Source organism: Eriocheir sinensis, chromosome 55, assembly GCF_024679095.1.
Source record: "Eriocheir sinensis breed Jianghai 21 chromosome 55, ASM2467909v1, whole genome shotgun sequence".
In the NCBI taxonomy this organism is placed as follows: domain Eukaryota; kingdom Metazoa; phylum Arthropoda; class Malacostraca; order Decapoda; family Varunidae; genus Eriocheir; species Eriocheir sinensis.
In genome coordinates, this window is record NC_066563.1 from 12163063 (window position 1) to 12185479 (window position 22417).

At 43.5% G+C, this 22417-nt stretch overlaps 1 protein-coding gene across 1 annotated transcript in view; it reads left to right on the plus strand.

Annotated features, from left to right (window-relative positions):
* The window catches only part of LOC126984084 (organic cation transporter protein-like), a 77804-nt gene that overhangs the window by 19902 nt on the left and 35485 nt on the right, over nucleotides 1-22417 (plus strand). The window contains exon 7 of the mRNA XM_050837493.1: nucleotides 772-956. Coding sequence (XP_050693450.1) covers nucleotides 772-956 — 185 coding nt within the window. The remainder of the gene's footprint in view (nucleotides 1-771; nucleotides 957-22417) is intronic.

Sequence of the window (22417 nt, forward strand, 5' to 3'; positions counted from 1 at the left end):
AAGCCTTGGACCGACCATCAGGACCCACCGGGAAGAAGCCTTGGACCGACCATCAGGATCCACCGGGAAGAAGCCTACCGGCGCAATAGGCCAGAAAAAAAAGAAAAAAAAGTTAACGCAGAAACATGGGGTATCGCTAGAATGACTGTCAAAGCAGCTATTACTTTGTGACACTGATTTGAGGCCTATTATTTGAATAGTCTGTGAACGTTAATGTCCAGGTTATATCGGCATGTGGCACGCTACCCAGAGGCCGACCCTGCTCACCGGGCTGTATGCTGTAGAAGACAACCCTGAGTGGATGAGGCCACTTGGACGCCCAGAGTCCGTGTGTTGAACATACCGATAAATCCTGCCATGAGGTACTTTGGATAATAAGGGAGCCTATAATTAAACTTTCTCGGGAGAACTAACGGTTTTGGCGTTTTAAAATGAGGGAGTTGAAGCATCATTCGGCGTATGCAACCATCGATAGATCGATTGATATTTTTGCTTGTTTCTTGTAAGTGCCAGCGTCAGCGTCTCGTAGAATAAGTAGGTATGGAATAAGTAGGTATGGATTTATCTATATTTTTTACTTTTTTTTTATGTATTGTACCTGCTCAGAGTAAGGATATTTTGCCATTCATATTATCAGTTAACCCTACACTTGAGATGTCACCGATATTATACATTTCGTTATTCTTTACTTTTCTCTTGCTCCCCATTCTTTCCAGTGTCTGATATGACAGTAATTTCTACTGTTGCATCTTCCTAATGTTTCATTGGCAGTTCCCATGGCAACCAAGATCAGCTTGTCGCTGGTGGCCAAGATGGGGATCGCCGCGGCCTTCAACCTTATCTACTTGTACACGGCAGAACTGTTCACGACCAAGCAACGCTCTCTTGCCGTGGGACACAATTCCATCTGCAGTAGGATCGGCAGCAGCATCTCGCCCTACGTCAACGACTTGTTGGTAAGTGGGGGTCATGATCCCCATTACTGAGTACTAACTGATCTGATTAATATAATTTAAGAGTATTGCGTTCCTCAGGGAACCAAGTGGACCCACCAACTCGTTGCTTGACGGAACTTTGTTAAGCTACTAATACGAAAAAATATGTATATTTAACTAGTTTACGCAGGGCCGGAACATCGGACTTACGTCGACTGGCACGAAACTAACTGACTATGGATGCATGCTTAGGCTTACCCCACCTACCTTCAGGACACAAGCATGCGCAGTAGGCCAGCCAGCGTTTCGCTGCATTATGTCCCATTGCGCTATGCGTTATTACCATTCAAAATATTATAGAGAGGAAGGAAATTATTATATCGCTTCTCGAAGGTGTTATGTTACCGAAAGAAGGGGTGACAGCTTTAGGTGAATAACAACCAAGTTAAACAATTAGATTAAACACTTATACTTAATTATATTTACATTATAATTATACTTAATAGGAAACAAAGCAAAAATATAGCCCCAGGTATAATAAGTTATTAATCCTTAGTTACAGGATAAAAAAGAAAGAAACATGAAACAAGTAAAAATTAGGCAAAGTATCAAAAATAGGCAGCGTATCAAAAATAGGCAGCGTAGCAAAAATAGGCAGCGTAGCAAAAATAGGCAGCGTAGCAAAAATAGGCAGCGTAGCAAAAATAGGCAGTGTATAAAAAAATAGGCAGTGTATAAAAAAATAGGCAGTGTATAAAAAATAGGCAGTGTATCCTCCTTGGGTATCTGTCGTTGTACTTCACTGTCAAGGAGGTGATGTCGCCGTGTGAAGTAAATCCAGGGGGACGTAGACACCTCAACAGCTGTGAGACTAGACTCGTTTCCCACTTCTTTCTTCTTTGGGGATTTACCCCCTAAATAGGGGGAACGGGCCTTTGTCAAAAGCGACGGCCCGTCGCAGGTGGGAACCCGCCGGCTGGCTTGCCGGCGGTTGTAGGGACGCCTCCGCCGCCGCCGCCGCCGCCGCCGCCGCAGCCACCGGCGAGCAGCGACGGAGGCACGGGCTCTCCGGGCAGGCGCCCAGTAGACTTCCGTAGCGGTACTCGTGCGAGCAGCCGACTAGTCGACTTGACTGCGGAGGGGTGGCCCAAAGCGAGGAAGCCCCACGGGTCCATCTCGCCTCCGCAGAAAGGCCACCCGGCTGCTCGCCCGAGGAGTGCTGGCGTTCCACTGCTCTCGTTTCCCACTGGCGGCCGAGTCTTTATATATCCTCTGATGAAGCCCGGCTTGCTTCGTTCGAGGTGTTGAGATGTCGAAGCGTTGTGGTCGACACGGTAGCTGGAATTGAGGTGTTGAGATCTGATGGTTGGGGCTCGTTGTTACGATGGAGATTGTGAAGTGGGACGAGCACCCCGGAATGACCCTTCAAGGCGTCAGCTCGAGGGTCGTTACACCTCCCACCTAAAGACGACACCTCAGGGAAGTGGTGGTGTCATGACGGACGGAGGGGGACGACTGAGGGCATCGGCGATGCTGTTGTCGGAGCCCTTGATGTGATGCAGCTGGAGGTTGAATGGTTGGAGGTGTAAGGACCATTTCAGCAGTCGTTGGTTGAAGAATTTGTTCCGGTCCAGGAAGGTGAGTGGGTTCTGGTCGGTGAACACTTTGAGGGGTGCTGGACTAGGAGACAGGTAGCACTCGAACTTCTTAATCGATGGTTGAGTAACGCCGTTGATGGAGGTCCAGCTTTGAAGAGTGATAGGCGACAGGATGTAGTATGCCCTCCTTCAGTTGAAGTAAGGCCGCTCCCACTGCTTCTTCACTGGCGTCAGTATGCAGGGCGAATGGTAAACGCAGTATGGGGTGTTGGGTGAGGAAGATTTTCACCGAGGAAGATTTTCAGTTGGTGGAAGGCATTCTGGCAGTCATCAGTCCAAATGAAAGGCACCGCTTCTCTGGTCGTCCGGGTGAGTGGTGCTGCTGCCTGGACAAAGTTCGGGTAGAACCGGCGGTAGTAACCACTCATACCCAGAAAACGCATGAGCGCTTTCCGGGTGGTTGGGGCCGGATATTGGAGAATGGCGAAGACGTTAGCTGCCTTGGGTCGGACGAATCCCAGTCCAACCTCGTGTCCCAAGTACGTGACTGTCGCTTGGTTAAAGGTGGTCTTGGCCAACTTCACGGTGAGGTTCGCCTCCTACAGTCGGGACAGCACCTTGGAGGTGATGCTTCAAATGGGGAGAACAAATTAATATGTCGTCCAGATAGACAGAAACTCCCTCTAACCCCTGCAATAGGTCATTCATGGCCCTCTGGAAGGTTGCTGGACTATTTCTAAGGCCAAACGGCATCACGGTGTATGGTATAATCCAAAGGGTGTGGTTAAGGCGGAAATTACCTGTGCTTCCACTGACAAGGGTATCTGGTAATAACCCCTCAATAGGTCCATCTTTGTTAAAAATTGAGCATTTCCCACCTCATCAATGAGATCGTCTACCCGTGGAAGAGGATAGGCGTCTGAAACCGTGACTGAGTTGCCTCTGCAGTAGTCGGTGCAGAGCCTTAGCTGGCCATCCTCTTTGGGTACGAATAGACATGATGAGGCCCAAGGAGATTTGTTGGGGATTGCTAGGCAGTGTTCCAATAAATAAGTCACCTTCTTCTGCATCTGTGCCCTCTTCTATGGATGTAACCGATAATAGTGTTTTATAGGAAGGGTTTCTGGCTGCAGGTTGATGACGAGACTGATAGTGTGGAGGCTAGGAGTATCCTTCAGGACAGAACTGAACTGTCTGAGTATGTGGTTCAGATCATCTTGTTGTGAGGAGGAGAGGTGCTGGATAAAGTGAGGAAGACTCCCAAGAATCTCAGAGTTCGACAATGGAGCCGATGGAATGATGTGGGTCAGCTCTGGTTCCTGAACCTTAGGCAGAGCACAGGGGGTTGTAGTCGCTGGTATAGAGGAATCAGAGCTGACTATACGAGTTACACATGACATGGGTCTCTGAAGGTTGTCTGGCGAGTCCTGGTGTTTATATTTTTTTAATCATATTAATGTGAACGAGCTGAGTAGCCTTACGCCGGTCTGGAGTCTCGATTATGTAATTAAAATCAGACAGTTTCCTGTGAACTTTATATGGACCATGATACTTGGCTTGTCGAGGAGTTTATGTTGCCTCTCAAGCGCGCCATGTGACTGGGGATGGTATGTTGTTGACAGAAACTGCTTGCTCCTTAGTTGCTTAAGTACTGGGTCAAGTAGTTCACTGGTACAATTGGCGCCTCTTGTCAGACTGGATCTCCTGAGGGATGCCAACAGTGATAAGGGGAGGATGAATTATATTATCCTTAGAAATAGCTTTAGTATGCAACTGAGTCAGGGAAGAGTCACTTTGTTGGGCTTCTTTAAGATATTGTTACGTGAAAATAGTTGGAATGAGACTCTGGGGAGATAAGGTAGGCTCAGAGGTTTTACCAGCTTTGGATGGTGATCTAGTAATGGCGCAACTAGGGAGTAAGCCGGGTTTATCTTATTCGAGATCATCTGTTGGATTCTCGGACAAGGGTGACTTACATGTTATTAATGATGGATATACAAGACGCCCAGCAAGATCGTTGCCAAGGATTAAGTCAACATCAGGAATGGGCAACATCTTGTCTTTACTTACTCCCACCTTAACAGTCCCCTTAACCAAGCCACATCTCAGGTCCACCCTGGCAAGATGTGCGGGAAAAGGATCATGAAAGTCCCTCAGGTACACCATTTCACCGGTGCAGTGGTCAGAAATGTTAGGTAAAGCAGACTGCCTGATGAGGAATTGGGCGGCACATGTATCCCGAACTATCCTAACAGGAAGCTTCGGCTGGCCAGGGCCAAGAGAAACTGTACCGGTGGAACGGAAGGGTTGGAATGGGTCATCAGCTTTAGGTGGCAGAGTTTGAACGGAAGCCACAGGCTTTCTTGTAGCCGTCTTTGCCACTTTGCATTTTGGGTCGGGACAATTGGTAATCACATGCCCTGATGTTTTACAAAAGAAGCACACTGGATTAGGTTTAGCCAGGTTACCATCCCTAGTCTTAGTGGATTCAGCACCTTCAGAACTACCAGGCAACCTAACATTAGAGTGGAGGTGCTTCCTCTCCCTGTTTGGCGACTTGTGAATTAGAGCATAATTGTCAGCCAACATGGCTGCCTTGATTAAGTCTGCCTCCTTGTCGATGATGTGAACCTTAATAGTGTGGAACTCTTCGTAGGAACTCTTCAATAGCGATTAAGTTGAATAGGTCGTCATAGCTACTTACTACGGCTGACTTTAATCAGTGCTTTAATGCACGAGTTTTGTCAGAGGCGAACTCTGTGTAAGTGTGATACTGTAGTTTACCAAGGTTACGGAAAACCTGCCGGTAACACTCTTTATTGATGGACTAAACTGCTAAAATGGCCTCCTTAACTGTTTTGTAGTTGGTATTGTCTTCATTCAATGTGATTACAGATTGTTAGAGCCTTTCAGACATCTTAGGCTTGATAAGCCATACCCAATCTGCTGAAGGAATTTCAAAGTGAGTAGCTGTTGACTCAAATTCTCTAAAGAAAGCTTCAGGATCTTCATCAGGGAAAGAGTGAATCAGTTTGACATACTTTAACAAGTCAGTTTTACGGGGAATCTGAGTCTCTGTAGGTGGTTTTGAATTGAGCTGTTGTAGTTGGTAAGCATGATTCCTCGCCTTATCTTCATTTTCAAGTTCTAGCTGTGAGTTTCATTTCCTCTTCTTCTTGTCTAATTTGCAACTCATGTTCCCTAATTTGCAACTCATGTTCCCTAGCTTTGTCTCTTTCCTCCTGGTCCCTGGCTCTTTCTCTTTCTGCATGTTCCAGCTCAAGGAGCTTCACTTGCATTTCGATCTTTTTAATTTCTAACATGAGCTGAGCATCAGGGCTGGAGGCTTCAGGATTAGGGAATTTGACTGTTTCTGTATCCCCAAGATGGGCAAGGATGAGTGCTCTTAATTGATCCTTCCTAACATCTGAAGTGAAAGGGATGTTGAAAGTTTTAGCAATGTACTTTAGATCGTCTTTATATACTTTTGCAGTCTTAAATTCCTCAATGTCGGGGCTACCGGCAAACTCTACGGCGTCAAATGTAGCCATAAGGAAGAGTTCCACAAACTAAAAGTGAAGCCTGCTAGTGGCCTTATAAATGACAGGATAAAGGTTATAAGGCAATAAAAGGCTTATTGTTATTCAGTTGAATAACTAGCAGGTCAATTTTGGTCAAAGGTGTTCTTTAGCAATGGTTAACAGGGATAACAGCCGGATAATGATGGTTTATTATGGATACTGATGGTAACTATCTAGCATTAACCACGGAATAAAAAAAGGACCACTAGTCTTAATCGGAAACAAGATGGGTAACGACCAATGGACAGGGTGGTAATAACCGTGAACAGGATGGTTAACTACTAGGTTAGTGATGTAAAATAATCCACCCCCCGTTAAATTATCACAAATCACTATTTGGTAAGCACTTATGGGCTTCAGATACTTTACCCCAAATAACGAGCCACTGGTATTCAGGAACATAATATCCCACAATATTACATAGAATGTCTTAAATACGATACTTTTCATTAATTACTGGCTGAAAAGTTTAAGTAAAGGTCACGTTAATGGGTAGTATTAGTTAATTATAGGTATGAAGTTTTAGTTCAGTACATGTACATGGACAGTGAGTCTAGTTCAGGCTGATGGGAAATAAGGCTTTACGACACACTCCTATTTATACTTAATTGGCCACTTAAACAAATATTAATAAGCAGGCTTCACTTACAGAGGTAGATATCCCATGGAGGAAGGCAATAATGACTTTAATAATTACAGTTACGTTAAATTGGTCACCAAAGGTTGCTGGACAAATATTACGTTACGTTAAGTTATAATTATGTAATATCCCAGACAGGCCCCCAATGTGTTGTCACCGAAAGAAGGGATGACCGCTTTAGGTGAATAACAACTAAGTAAAACAACACAATTAGATTAAACACTTATACTTAATTATATCTACATTATACTTATACTTAATAGGAAACAAAGCAAAAATATAGCCCCAGGTATAATAAGTTATTATCCATTAGTGACAGGGTAAAAAAGAAAAACATGAAACAAGTAAAAATTAGGCAATATATAAAAAAAATAGGCAGTGTATAAAAAATAGGCAGTGTATCCTCCTTGGGTATCTGTCGTTGTACTTCACCACCAAGGAGGTGATGTCGCCGTGTGTAGTAAATCTAGGGGGACGTAGACACCTCAACAGCTGTGAGACTAAACTCGTTTCCCACTGGCGGCCGAGTCCTTATATATCCTCTGATGAAGCCCGGCTTGCTTCGTTCGAGGTGTTGAGGTGTCGAAGCGTTGTGGTCGACACAGTAGCTGGAATTGAGGTGTTGAGGTCTGATGGTTGGGGCTCGTTATTACGATGGAGATGGTGGTTGTGAAGTGGGACGAGCACCCCGGAACGATCCTTCAAGGCATTAGCTCGAGGGTCGTTACAAAGGACAACGCTAATAATTAAAAATAAAGTCCTTAACAACACATTTGGCCTCAGCAGACGTGGCAGAGTGAGAAAACTATTGCATATATGTAAGTGGGCTGGGCGACCGCAAACCGGTCATCAACAATACTAATCAACAACGAGAGCTGTGACCCGATGAGTTCCACGAACAACCAGTGTCTACAGTAACGTAGCTACAGTGACGCCGCCCTTGAATGCTAACACCAATGATAAGGGGAGCTACTACCACCAGAGGTGGGGTTCCGACGCCAGCTGATTCGCCTACCTTGCACTCATTCGAGAGAAGCCGCGGCTGGCCGTTGGTAGTGGTCTTCCGCCAGCAGAAAGCATCACTTCTGCATACGCACTCGTGTTTCGGGGAGCCGTTTCTTCATTGTTCATGCATCAGAAATTAGTAATTTGCCCCTCACTGGTCTCGATGCACGCTCCGGGAAGAAAGGTCTTTCATTCCTCATCCTTATCTCTTTTTTTTTTTTTTTTAAACATGACACTATATACAGAAGGAGGCTCAAAATTACACTTTTAATGTATAATTATTTGAAGAGTCTGTGTACGGGACAAAATTAATTGTCCACTGTTGCACGCACATAATTTATAAGCATATACAAATACACAATACAAAATACGAAAATGAAAAACAATTTTTTTGTACATCAAAGGATACGGCTCAATGGCAACAAAAAGGGCACACAAAAAAAGCACGCTACTCGCCGCTCTCACAAAAGTAAAAAGTAAAGAGTAGCCAAAAGAGCGGTCAATTTCGGGTGGAGAGGTGTCTTGATACACTCTTCTTGAAAGAGGTCAAGTCATAGGCAGGAGAAAATACAGACGAAGGAAGGCTGTTCCAGAGTTTACCAGTGTAAGGGATGAAAGAATGGAGGTGCTGGTTAACTCTTGCATAAGGGGTTTGGATAGTATAGGGATGAGCATGAGTATAAAGGCGCGCGTGTGCAACGGGGCCGCGGGAGGGGGGAGGCATGCAGTTAGAACGTTTAGAAGAGCAGTCAGCATGAAAATATCGATAGAAGATAGAAAGAGAAGCAAAATGGCGGCAGAATTTAAGCGGTAGAAGGCTGTCAGTGAGAGGAGGAGAGCTGATGAGACGATGAGCCATAGGCTGCGTTTCCACCAAGCGAATCGAATCGATTCAATTCATGTAGAATAATTTGACTTGATTCATTTTGAATCAGCATAGTTACAACTAACTGAGTCTGAATCAACATTCAAAAGGCAGTACCAAGCCTGGCTTTCACGAGAATGGACGTATACGCTGTCGCTGATATAACAGCGTTCCTGTGGCCGAGGCAGCGTAGGCGTAGGCGTAGGTGTCAGCAAAGTGTTTGGGTGCATGTGCTCAATATTAAAAGACCTGAATTTTGGATCGTTGTTGCTAACTCCTCAGGTGACTCGCCGTGACTGATGAAAAAATGGGCCCAAATCAATCAGTGTTTCTCAATCGTCATGAATCGTTATGATTTGAATTGACTCGATTCACTTGGTGTAAAGTGTAAACGATTACATTGAAATTAGTGTGGCGAATCAAGACGAATCATGAATCGTGTTAATTCTTCATGAATTGAATCGATTCGAATCGCTTGGTGGAAACGCAGCCATTCCGGCAAAGAGAGCTGTGTGAGTGGATCCCCCCACACGCGATATGCATACTCCATACGAGGGCGGACACGGCCAACATATATGGAAAGCATTTGTGCGGGGGAGAAGAACTGGCGGAGACGAGACAGAACGCACCAACCTCGAGGAAGATGATTTAGTAAAAGAGGAAATGTGAAGTTTCCTGTTGAGATTTTGAGCTAAGGATAGACCAAGGATATTTAGTGTTGAAAAAGGTGACAGCTGTGTGTTGTCGAAGAATAGGGGATAGGTGTTTGGAAGATTGTGTTGAGTTGATAGGTGGAGAAACTGGGTTTTTGAGGCACTGAAGAACACAAGGTTCCCTTACCCCAATCGGAAATAATAGCAAGGTCTGAGGTTAAGCGCTAGTCTGGAGTCTTGTAATTCCTGTTGAGAGGATCTTCTGTTGAAAGAAGTTGAATAATGCAGAGTGGATTCATCAGCGTATGAGTGGATAGGACAGTTTGTTATGGAAATAAGATCATTGATGATTAACAGGAAGAGAGTGGGTGATAGGACAGAGCCCTGTGGAACGCCACTGTTGATAGGTTTAGGGGAAGAGCAGTAACCGTCTACCACCGCAGAGATAGAACGGCCGGAAAGGAAACTGGAGAGAAAGGAACAGAGAGAGGGATAGAATCCGAAAGAGGGCAGTTTAGCAAGCAGCAAGTGTGTGCTCAGCGCATCACAGAGGTGATTGTCTCTGGAATGGAGGCATACATTCCTCGTTCTTTTCTCTCTCTCCCTAAAAAAAAAAAGCCTTGGTTTAATCACGCTTCTCGTGTCAATGTGATAGGAGGTAGTAAAGAAAGATACTCAATTAAAGCTAAAACTATCAATGCTAATTATGAATTTCTTTCCGCTGAAATCGTATCTAATCTCTCCAAATCTAAAAAACCTTCATTAAAAGAAAAAAAAATCAAAAATGTTAAAACCTTGCTCCCTTTAACTCTTCCTGTGACTTCTGGCATTCTTCTTCAACTTTCTTCACTTCTTCACTTCCTCATCAGTCCCGACACTCACACTGTCTCTCTCTAATCTATCTCTAAGGCTGAACTCTTTCAAACAACTTCTCAAAAACGATTCTGGGCATATTCCTCCTATTCATCCCCCTCTGACTCTACTCTCTTTATATGCCTGTAAAAAATGATCAAATGAAGTTTCTTTATGCCCTCTGGCCTCAATCCTCTTCTCTGCTCCCTCTCCTGGAGGCTTATGGACCTGATAACCTGTGCCTCCGTGCTCAAACTGTGCCTGGTGCCTGCTGTCACCCTGCCTGGTCAAACTCTCTTGTCCTTTCCTACTTTGCTGGAACCTTGCTTTCACACAGCCTGTACCTAAAGAAGGTGACCACTCTCATCCTAAACTACCGTCCTCCTACTTCTTTTTCTTCCTACCTATTTAAAGCTTTGAATCACCGTAAGATTAAAAACCTCAAAAGCACCTTCCTTCTTTCCTTCTTCTAACCAGTTCTATCATCCGTTCCGCAGGCTGGTACTCTCTCTTGGTCCTGATCTCTTTACTCCTTCTCTTACATCTCTCTTTGAAACTTTTCTTTTTGCTTTTTATTGCGCTGGACGCTATAAAAGCTTTTGATAGGGTCTGGCACAAATCTTAAAAACTTTCTAACTACCCCTCTCCTCCTCTCTACTTCTCTCTCTATCTTTATCTTCCCTTTCTCTCTCTTTCTTGGTGATCTGTTTCTGCCCAATCTATTTCTTCTAAATCTTCTAGGTGGTGTCCCACATTGTGTCTGTCCTATCTCCACTCTTTTCTGTTGTTCATTGATGATCTTCTTTCCAAACGAACTGTCCTATCCATTCCTACGCCGATGATCCACTATGATTTTATTCAACTCTTCTTCACCTCCCTTTTAGACTTCCCACGAAACAAGGAACTTAACGACCAGAAGCTGGAGGCTGCAGAACGCTTAGCCGAAGAAGAACCTGGTGTCCTTCAACGCCTCAAAAACACAGTTTCTCCACCTATCCACTCGACACAATCTTCCAACAACTATCCCTATTCTTCTTGACAACACAGCTATCACCTTCCTCAACACACTAACATCCTCATCTATCCTCAAAAAAAATCTCAACAACTGCTTCATCTCTCTCTCATCTCAATCAATTCCTCGGGCTGGGCGTCTGGGCGTTCCTCCCGTTCTTCTTCCCCCCTGCAGTTGCTGTGTCTACAGGGCCCCTGTGTCCTTGTCCTCCCTATGTATGACATGTGGGGTGGGGGGGGGGGGCTCTCTTCTTCTCTTCTGGGACAAAGGGTGGGCAAAGGCTCATCTCATCTCCTCTCCTCCCTGATCATCTTCTACCTCTTCCTTTTTCATTCGCAATGTTTCTTTCTATCTTCTATTTCGATATCCTTGCTATCTGCTCTTCTGAACTTGCTGCTGCATGCCCCCCCCTCCCGGCCCCATGCACTCGACTTCTTCTCCTCGACTCCCTATGTCCTCACCCCTCTCCCTATACTTTAACAACCCCATCTGCCTCATTCCTCACGCTTTCCTTACTCTGGTAAACTCTCTTCCTTTCTTCTTTCTCTTTCCTTTCCTCCGGGACTCCTTCCCTCTGCCTACATAAGGACACCAGGCTCCTCCGGAAACCTCCTTTTCTTTTCTTTTTTGAGTGTTTTTTTTTTTTTTTTTATTAGAGTTTTTTTTTTTTTTTTTTTTTTGTCTTTTTTTTTTTTTTTTAAGCCTTACTTTAAAAAAAAAAAAGACTGGTGCCGGACTCTATCGAAGGCTTTCGATATGCCTAGCGCAACAGAGAAAGTTTCACCGAAACGACTACGAGAGGATAACCAAGCGTCAGTTAAGAGAGCAAGAAGATCGCCAGTAGAACGCCCCTTGCGGAATCCATACTGGCGATCAGATAGAAGGTTAGAAGTGGAAAGGTGCTTTTGAATCTAACGGTTAAGGATTGATTCAAAAGCTTAAGATAGACAGGAAAGTAAAGCTATAGGGCGGTAGTTTGAGGGATTGGAACGGTCACCCTTCTTAGGCACAGGCTGTACAAAGGCATACTTCCAGCAGGAAGGAAAGATAGATGTTGATAGGCAGAGACGAAAGAGTTTGACCAGGCAGGGTGTCAGCACAGAAGCACAGTTTTTAAGGACAATAGGAGGCACTCCATCAGGTCCATAAGCCTTCTGAGAGTTGAGACCAGAGAGGGCATAGAAAACATCATTTGAAAGAATCTTAATAACAGGCATAAAGGAGTCAGAGGGGGGATGAGTAGGAGGAATATGCCCAGAATCGTCCAGGGTGGAATTCTTACAGAAAGTTTGAGCGAAGAGTTCAGCTTTAGAGACAGATGAGACGGCAGTGCTGCCTCAAGTAGATAAGTATCAGCTTAAATCGTAGACTTTGGGTGTTTCACGCCGGAAGCAATCAGCAGCTCCGGGCTGTCAGACTGGGAGAAGCTCTACGCTGAACGGGGTACATATAACTTCGAGTATAATATCCATGTCCTCATTTCCCTTCAGTAAGATTCAAAATACATATGAATTTACAGCACGTAATATAGTAGAAAAGCCATGCACATTTTAACTTAACGTTCGAGATTCCAGAGTTTTACACGTCTATTCGTGTTTGCTATAAAAGCTTTTTCACCGCAGACAATAACCTACCTCCCATTCCATACATCCGCATTACACTCCATAATGCCTCCCTATCAACTCTATCATAGGTTTTTTCCAGGTCCATAAAGGCCTAAGGCACTTCTTTTCCTTTACCTAAACACTTCTCACACACCTGCCTTACCGCAAACACCTGATCCATGCACCCTCTGCCGCTCCTAAACCCACACTGCTCCTCACCAACCATACACTCTGTCCCCCCTCGGACCATATCAATCAATACTCTACCATACACCTTGCCAACCACACTCACCAAACTGATACCCCTAAAACTACAACATTCACACTTATCACCTTTACCTTTATACATTGGCACTACACATTCACCCTTCCACTCCAAGGGGACGGCCCCCTCTCTGAAACACGCTGAACAGCCTCACCAACCACTCCACAATCCCGATTCCACTTTTTTTCAGACATTCTCCATGACACCCATCGCTGCAAAAATAATTAAAGGAATAATCATCCCACCGCTGCCACCATTTTTGTTATACTTTTTTAAGTGTTAATTTTAATGTGGTTCGTGTTAAGTGTTATGTTTAAGGCGCGAACTGTTATCTCACTCGTCACAGGGTCGGCATTACCGTTGTCCTGCTTCACAAGTTGATTGTATTAGGTGAGATAACACAATAGCCTTTAGTTAAGTGAGGTAGATGATGGTTGGCCGAGCGGAGCCGTTATCAGTTCACTTTAGTTCACTTAGTTCTCTCTCTCTGGTATATTTAAAAGTGTGATTAGTTTGAACTATATTTACAGTTTTACACAATATTTAGAAAGTTTATGTGAGCGGTCGCACGAAGATAAGTAGCACACCCAGAGCGGACCTTGTGTCCCGTGCTCTCACCCGTCTTCTTCTCCCCTGGTAGCTCGGGCGAAAGGTATTTATGTGCGTTGCTCCTTCCTCGGAAGTGTTGATCTTCCGGTGATGACTCTTACTGATTCCACCGTCGGTTCGGCACAGTTCCCCGGCCAAAAGCACTACGTGTTGTTAAACATCCTGTGGCGTGATACTGACCTGGTGTTTCGACACATACAGTCATACATTCATATATACATGATAATATATATATATATATATATATATATATATATATATATATATATATATATATATATATATATATATATATATATATATATATATATATCAGTGGTGGGCACCGATCACTTTTTTGCTGTTCCGATCCCCGATCATCCGATCACTTTGGGCAACTGATCCGATTCCGATCATCCGATCATTTTTTAAGTACTGCTGTTCCGATTAATCATTCCGATCATCCGATCATTAAAACTTATAATGATATTTATTATTTTTTTATAAAATAATAATTAAAAAAAACTATTTTAGGCGTTCTTTACATAATAATTTCAAATAAGTAATAAGTTAATTATTTGCTTATAAATATTTTTTTCCTCTTTCTTTTGGTATATAGGACATGGTAAAGAAAAAAAAGTTATCTTAAATTCTTATTTTAGGCATTTATTTAAGTCTACCCTTTTTATTCAGTTTATGAAAGTATGGAAAAATAATTATGTTCACTATTCTAACTATTGACGTTAATGACTTAAAAATTACGTCACCAAAACAGCAGCCGCCCGGCACGGATGAGACAGACTCCGTCCCTCCGTCGTGCGCCTTTCCCTGACAAACATGGCCAGCATTAACCACGACTTATTGATTGCTGTCGCTGTGCTTGCTGCTGGAGAAGAAGGGATAACAGCTAGCTAGATTAAGGCCCTGTCCCACCAACGCCCGGTACATCTCGAATCACGCCGAATTGGGTTACTTCGGCACGCCCACGGAAAAATCGGCACTGGTCGGCGGTCAACGAGCGCACATCTTTCCACGCCGGCACGCACCAGCTAGCGCAGTCGACAATAACTTTATCCGAGAGCGGCCCGACAGAATTTTTGATCACGAGATACCGTGCCGACACCGTACAATGTTCTTCATTACCGTGTCTCTGCCGGGCAAGCACCGTGCACGTACCGGCTCTTGCCGGACGCGTATCGGCCTTTACCAGGTCATAATTTCTCCCCCCGGTGTTCTCACGGTGTGAGTACGGTGCCCTAGGAATGCGCACGGCAAGTGCCGGTGCGAGTACGGTGTGAGTACAGTGCCCTAAGAATGCGCCCGGCAGGGTAAAACGTTGTACTGGCTGGCAGTAGCTGACAACTCACTGACCCAGGCTTATATAAAACCGGCCACCCTATCTAGGAGGGTCGTAATAATTAAAATAATTAATTAATACAAAGGCCCGCTTCCCTTAAGGGGATGAATCTTAGAACCAGGATTGTACAGAGACACGCCAGTCCTCGTCAACAGACCGACTTGGTCGGCTAGATTTCGATCGCCCATAAAGTCGGTCTGTCGGCACCCGCTACAGGCCGCCTTTATCAAAGGCCCGTGCACCCTCCTATAGGGGGGGGGGGGAGCAATCTTTGAAGTCCACAGTTGCCATTTGGTATTGAAGCACTGTGATTGGTATTTTACTCATATTTGGTAATGAAACGAATGAAATTTGGTATTGAACTATAAAAAAATTAAAAAATAAAGGAATACTTCCACTTATACATCCCCTTACACACACACCCCAAAAAAATATAAAAATAAACGTACATAGACAGTTCAAGCTCCCCAGTAACCAACTATTTTTTTTATAGTATTTAAAAGTTTAATATTTTCATATCTTAGTTGGAACGTTCGGGGTGAATTTTTACCTGTGCTGCATCATTCAATTTTCACCGTCACCCTGCAAACCAGAGACACCAGGATTAGTATTAAAAGGCAACGAATAAATAGTCATTAGTTACGGCCATGCAGGTAGCGACCCCCGACAACTCTTTTAATTTCCTCGCCAGGCCGTCCCTACCCTATTCCTCCCCCTCTCATACCCTCCGGTTAACACGCTTTTTTGTACGAGAGTCTCGAGACGTGTATAAGTCTCGTAAAGAGACATACACGTCTCGTACAGATACGCACAACGCAGCGACACACCACCTCCCGCCTCCGGTTAGTTGCCGGCTCTTAACTGTGAAGGTATCACTATGTCGAAGTGGAAAGGTTCCTATGAATCTGGTCGTACTTATCACACCGAGTGGAAACAAGAATTACGAAACATATATGTTATATTATTAGTTTGGTATTGGAAAAGCTAAGCTGGTATTTAAAATTGAAGTATTTGGTATCAAGTTCCTGAGTAAACCTGACAACCCTGACCCCATCTCAGCTCTCAGTGGCCAGGGTGCCCAATATATAGGCGGTGCTGCTTTAGCGGGGTATTTACCGGGGTGAACCGTGCGATGCCGAGCACTTGCCGGGCATGTATCGGGCACGTACCGTCCTGGTATCGTGTTTTGCCGTGCTAGGATCGGCCAAGACCGTAGTGGTTTCGGCCTTTGCCGGGGGTTAGTTCTTGGGACACCGTGCTCGCATCGCCTGTCACCGAGGGAATACTGTGCATATGTACCTTGCACCTTATATGTACTGTGTAGTCGTCAGGTCGGTACTGGAACCTAGGGGTGGGCAGGTACCAGTACCAGACTGCTCGGTACCGGTACCAATACTAGCCAGTCGCTCATGATGTCCCTCATTTGTCATTTCTTCCTCACACGAGTGAGAGGCTAGACTGAGTGCATGAGTGGATATCTCGGTGTTATGGATATTCTCTCTCTCTCTCTCTCTCTCTCTCTCTCTCTCTCTCTCTCTCTCTCTCTCTCTCTCTCCCCACTGAATGAAGTGAATATTTACCTAATCGCCACCATGAGATTTTCCCCCACGGAAAAAAATCCAACCTGGCAACTCTGCGCTCGTTTGGCCAGGGAAGACCACGAACCGCGTCATAGATGGTTTTATGCGCGTGATCTGAACATACGGTTCTGAAACCATACCGCGTCATAGGAAATCGCGCCTTACGAATCCGCGTCATACGCGACTTGACTGTACTTCCATTTCATATTTTCATATGTAGAATATTCAACATCACTGGATGGGCCACCACCGCCCCCGTCACGAACCCAAAAGTTAACTTGGATTCATCTCTGCCCTGGGCCGACGGAGCTCCACGCACGGGCCCGGGTGGACCCCGGTTCCCACTGTCCCCGCCGTCGATGACGTCACTGACGGTCGACGGATCCGTGAAAACGGAATAGTGGATAACCACGCCTTAACCCGCGTCCACACTAGGCCTCACGAGGCGACTCATGAGGCGACTCGTGTATGCCCCTGGACTCACAAAAACAATAGAAAACGGACGAGCATGAGGCCGCTGCTGGCAATGGACATGTTTCCGGCTCTGGGAAGAGCCTAGAAATGCATTGTGCCACGTACCAATGATAAAGTAGTGCACATATTACTTCCTATAAATCGCTAGTTGACTGGGTATTGGAGAGCTATCACAAATTCTTCTCATCTCACGGGGAGAAGCCACCATTAGCTCGTGACGTCATCAGGCTGAAGCGGAGTACAGCAGACGACAGTACTAGTGTTGTGTCCATTGTTTTTTTCATCAGCTATGGCCACTCCAGCTCCAAACTGCGCCCAACAGGTATGTTTTAGTTGCTTACAGAACACCTTAAGAGTGTTGGAAATATGCTATATTGTTAAAATGGGAGTGAAATCAACCGATTTGCCTCTGCTCTGCAGAAAATAGTTGAGTTCATGATTAAAAGCTAGTCCGAGGGGGAACTATAGAGAATAATCAAGGTTGAATTTATATTAGTATTATGGAAATTTACCTAGCCTAACCTAGAGAAAACAATGGCTCTGGAACGTCAGAGAGAGAGAATCAACGCCTGAAGATGAATAAGAAGAAAACGAATGCAGACCAATATTCTATAATCAAAGGACGTGACAGTAGAGAGAATAGTTGAGGTCACGATGAAAAGTTAGTCCGTGGGAAAACTAAAAAAATTACTGCATGATTCACTAGCACAGACAGAAATATCTTACGTGGAGTACTTTTGTCCGTATATATATATATATATATATATATATATATATATATATATATATATATATATATATATATATATATATATATATATATATATATATATATATATATATATATATATATATATATATATATATAGATATATATATATATATATATATATATATATATATATATATATATATATATATATATATATACTCTTGCACATTGGCACGAATCACCAACGACTGCGGGTTACGTCTCCAGGCAATGCTAGCCACTAGAAACATACACCACAACACGAAATCTCGGAGTAACACAAAGTTGGCGGCCTGCTGACTGCATCGTGACGTCACGACCAATCAGCACCCGTTTCCAGGTCACGTGATTTTTCCTCAACTTTAATCCATATTTTATACCACATTTACTATTTTACATGAAGAAAAAATAGCACCATAGCTGAATTTAGGGCCTATTTTATCCATACAGACAGAATTTGAAATAAATATGTTGACCTGAAACATGTCCATTCTGGCGAGAGGTATTTTTGGGGGAGGAGGCGTGAACGTGGCAACATTAGCTGCGTGCTGCTCTCAGATCAAAGCTGAAAACGTTGAGGACAACGTTGAGTGAACTCGGGGCAACACTCATATGATGACTGATATTCTGAAACAGCACCCCTGCATCTGGCAGGTGAAAAATAAACATTACAAGAATAACAATGACTGGCGAGGCGGTGCAAGAGTCGCCTCGTGACTAGACACAGCTTTAGAGTCGATAGATTACGTCACTATAGTAACATATACCCTAGTCATATTCACATACATGAATTACTCTAGTTAGAAGGTAAAGAATTAGATTATATGAAAATGCGTTTGTCCCTCACCAGGTACAGCGGTTAGTCGGTTTAACTGGGTTAATGGAGTGAGCGCCAAGTATATAAAGCGACTTTGAGCCTGCGCGTTTCGTTCACGATACCTTACCAGGATTAAATAAATCAACGATCAATAATTATCGCTTAATATTATAAATAAATACGCTTATTGAAGAAACTATTTAGCAACTTGTATAAAAATAATTGTAAGTGTGAGTAGTGAGGTTTCAAAATGTCTGCAGTCAGTTGTTGCCATGGCAACGTTGATCACAATTTTTATGTGATCGGAAGTTAGTTTGTGAAGTTCCGATCTCCACAGTCAGATTACCTTTTACAAAGATGATCCAATCTTTGCATTCCGATCGCCAATTGCTGTTCCGATCAGATCGGAGGATCGGATGATCGGATTGATGATCGGCTGTGCCCAGCCCTGATATATATATATATATATATATATATATATATATATATATATATATATATATATATATATATATATATATATATATATATATATATATATATATATATATATATATATATATATATATATATATATATATATATATATATATATATATATATATATATATATTAATTACACCTGGGGCTTTTCCCGCTTTCATTTTCCCTAGCGCCACTTGCACCTCCTCTCTTGTGATGCTCCTTTCATTCCCCTCACCCATCACAGTTACTCTCCTAGCATCCCCTACAGCCACTATCACTGCCTTTCTCTCATCTTCCACATTCAACAATTCATTAAAATTTTCAGCCCATCTTTTCACCTTACTCTCATCTACTAGCAGCCTCCCATCTGCTCCTTTCACCTTTCTTCTCTACCAGATTCGCCCCCTCGCACCTTCTACACCTTCCAAAACATCTTCTTATTCCTTTCAAAATCCTCAGATAAACTTCTGCCCCACTGTTCATCCGCTCTCCTTTTCGCACTTCTCATTTGCGTTTCACTTCCACTCTCTTCCTTTTATACCTCTCATAAGCATCAGGTGTTCCTTTTTGCAGCCATTCTTCATATGCTCTCCTCTTCTCCCCCACTGACATTCTCATCTCCTCATCCCACCACTCACTCCCTAGACTGAACGCCACAGAGTAGTTAGTCTCAGTCGCTGCTATAGTTTCTAAGTGGGTTAAGAGGAGCTTATTGTCCTTCAGAACCTCTAAAACTAAATTTCTTCACCTGTCGGATGGACCCAATCTTTAAAACATATATCCCTTTTCGTCTAGGGTAAACATTATCGGTCTTACCTTAACTCAAATATTAACTGATAACTTCATATCTTTTTTTTTTTTTTTGCTGAATCCGCTTCCTCTAGATTTGGCATAACCAGTAATTTCCCCCTTCTTAGAAGCTGTCCGTATACAAAAACTTGTCCGTCATCGTATGGAGTATGGAACTCATGTGGGGAGGAGCTCAACATAAATAGCCCTGCTGGACAGAATGGAGTTAAAGGCTCTTCGTCTTAAGTCTTCACCTCTGACTGATAGTCTGATAGACTGATAGTTAACTTCCCTCACAATGTTAAATCTCCATCTATCGATATCTGCTAACTAATCTTTAGTGCTTGCAAACTGCACGCCTCCCACCCCTCTCGCGCCCCGGTACCCACGGCTTTCCACTCTAGCTCATCTTTCTTCTACTCAAATCCCTTATGCGAGAGTTAACTAGCATCACAATTATTTACCAAAATTAAACATTAAGCAATTCGGTAATGGAAGTGGTGAACTTCCAATAAAATTTAATAAAAGAAAAGCGATCTTTTGATAAAACTCTCTGCTGTTGGTAACGATGCTCTCTCCCGTTTAGGTGTACGAATAGGGTCGACATTTCAGACTTCATCCAATAAAGGGTAAAGACATGTATCTTAGTTTTAGTTATGATACGACTATAGTCAAAGGATCAATTTCTTTATACGTACCGGCGCGTATATTCGAGTCCATTGTGCTCCATCCTACTCTATGGCTGTGAGACATGAACATTGAATAGCAACTTGAAGAAGTGGATTGGTGTCAATAGTAATAACTTCTTATATAGAATCATGAGATATCTGGAATGGTCTTGTCAAACCGACGATAACTCCTGGAGACTGATTCGAGACCTACCGATTCCACAGACGCCAACTCTAGCAGGGAAAGGGGTCTGCTCAGCGAACCCTCTGCTTTGAAGTCATAAGGTGGGCGAGGCGACGCAGCTTCCGGTGTATGCACCTATTGATTGATTGGTGAACTTTGATAGTATTCTCAGTGGACACTCAAATGTTTAACAGCTATAAAAGAATACTCTACTCTGCTAAAGCTTTTTTTTTATTTATTTACGGCAAGGGAGGGAGTTCGTGGGCAGAAAAAAAAAAAACAAGCAAGAAAAGTCCGTTCGGCGCTGCTCTAGTAATAGATAAAAATAATATCAGAGGCCGAACGAGAAGTCAGTTTTAGGAGGAGAGGTGTCTTGACACTCTCTTCTTGAGAGAGTTGAAGTCATAAACAAGGGCAAATACAGACGAAAGAAGGTTGGCGCAGAGTTTACCAGCAGAAGAGATAAAATAAAGTAAAGTCTGGTTATTTCTTGCACAAGGGATATAAAGTCGTGTGCAGCGGCGCCGCAGGAGGGGAATAGAGATGCAGTTAGCAAGTTCTAAAGAGCAGCTAATATGAAAATAATGATAGAAAATAGAAAGCGATATATAACTGGGGCGGAATTTAAGAGATAGAAGATTTTCAGTAAATAGAGGAGAATCGATGCGACGAAGACCCCTTTGATTCTATTCTGTCTATCAGAGCTATGTGTGTGGAGCCCCCCACACACATGAGATGAATACTCCATGCCAGGTCGGACAGGGCCCCTGTATATGGACAGCATCTCCGAAGGGGAAAATAACTGGTGGAGACGATACAGAACGCCTAACTTTGAGGAAGCTTATTTAGCAAAAGAGGAGACAAGAAGTTTCCAGTTAAGATTTTGAGTTAAGGATAATCCAGAAATGTTTAGTGTAAAAGACGGGGACAGCTGAGTGTTATCGAAGAATTGGGGATAGGTGTTTGGAAAATTGTGTCGAGTTGAGTGTTGGAGAGCTTAGTTTTTTGAGGCATTGAAGGACACCAAGTTCCTCTTGCCCCATTCAAAAATGATAGCAGGAATTAAGTTTAAACGCTCTGTAGCGCCACACTGATGAGTCTTGTATTTCTTGTTGGGAGGGTCTTCTGTTAAAACAAGTTGTGTAATGCAGAGTACAGTGATCATCATAGGAGTTGATAGAACAATATGTTTTGGAAACATCATTAATGCACAACGGAAAATGGGTGATAGAACGGAGCCATGGTTGACAGGTTTAAGGGAAGAACAGTGACATTTAACCACAGCAGAGATAAATCAGCTATTAGCCAGAAAGGAAGCTGGAGAGAAAAGAACAGACAGAGAGACAGAATCCGTAGGAGGGTAATAATTAAGAAAGCAAAGATTTGTGCTAGACACTGTGCTACAATATTTTTGTTTTTGGTTTTCATTTCAAAAAATTCAAAACAAGGCAGGTTCTAACGTGCTCCTTTATATTTTTCATATAAAAAAAACTTTTTTTCCCAAGTATATTTTTACTTGTATTTATTATTCGTGTTAGTGACTAAAACAAACCGTCTCTCTCTCTCTCTCTCTCTCTCTCTCTCTCTCTCTCTCTCATACTAGGGGGAGAGGACCACCTGGGCACCTTCAGCTGTATTTTCCATCATGGGGCTTGTATCCGCCTGTCTTGCTCTTCTGCTGCCGGAGACGCGGAATCAAAACCTTCCGGAAGAGAACCATTGCAAATCCCAAAA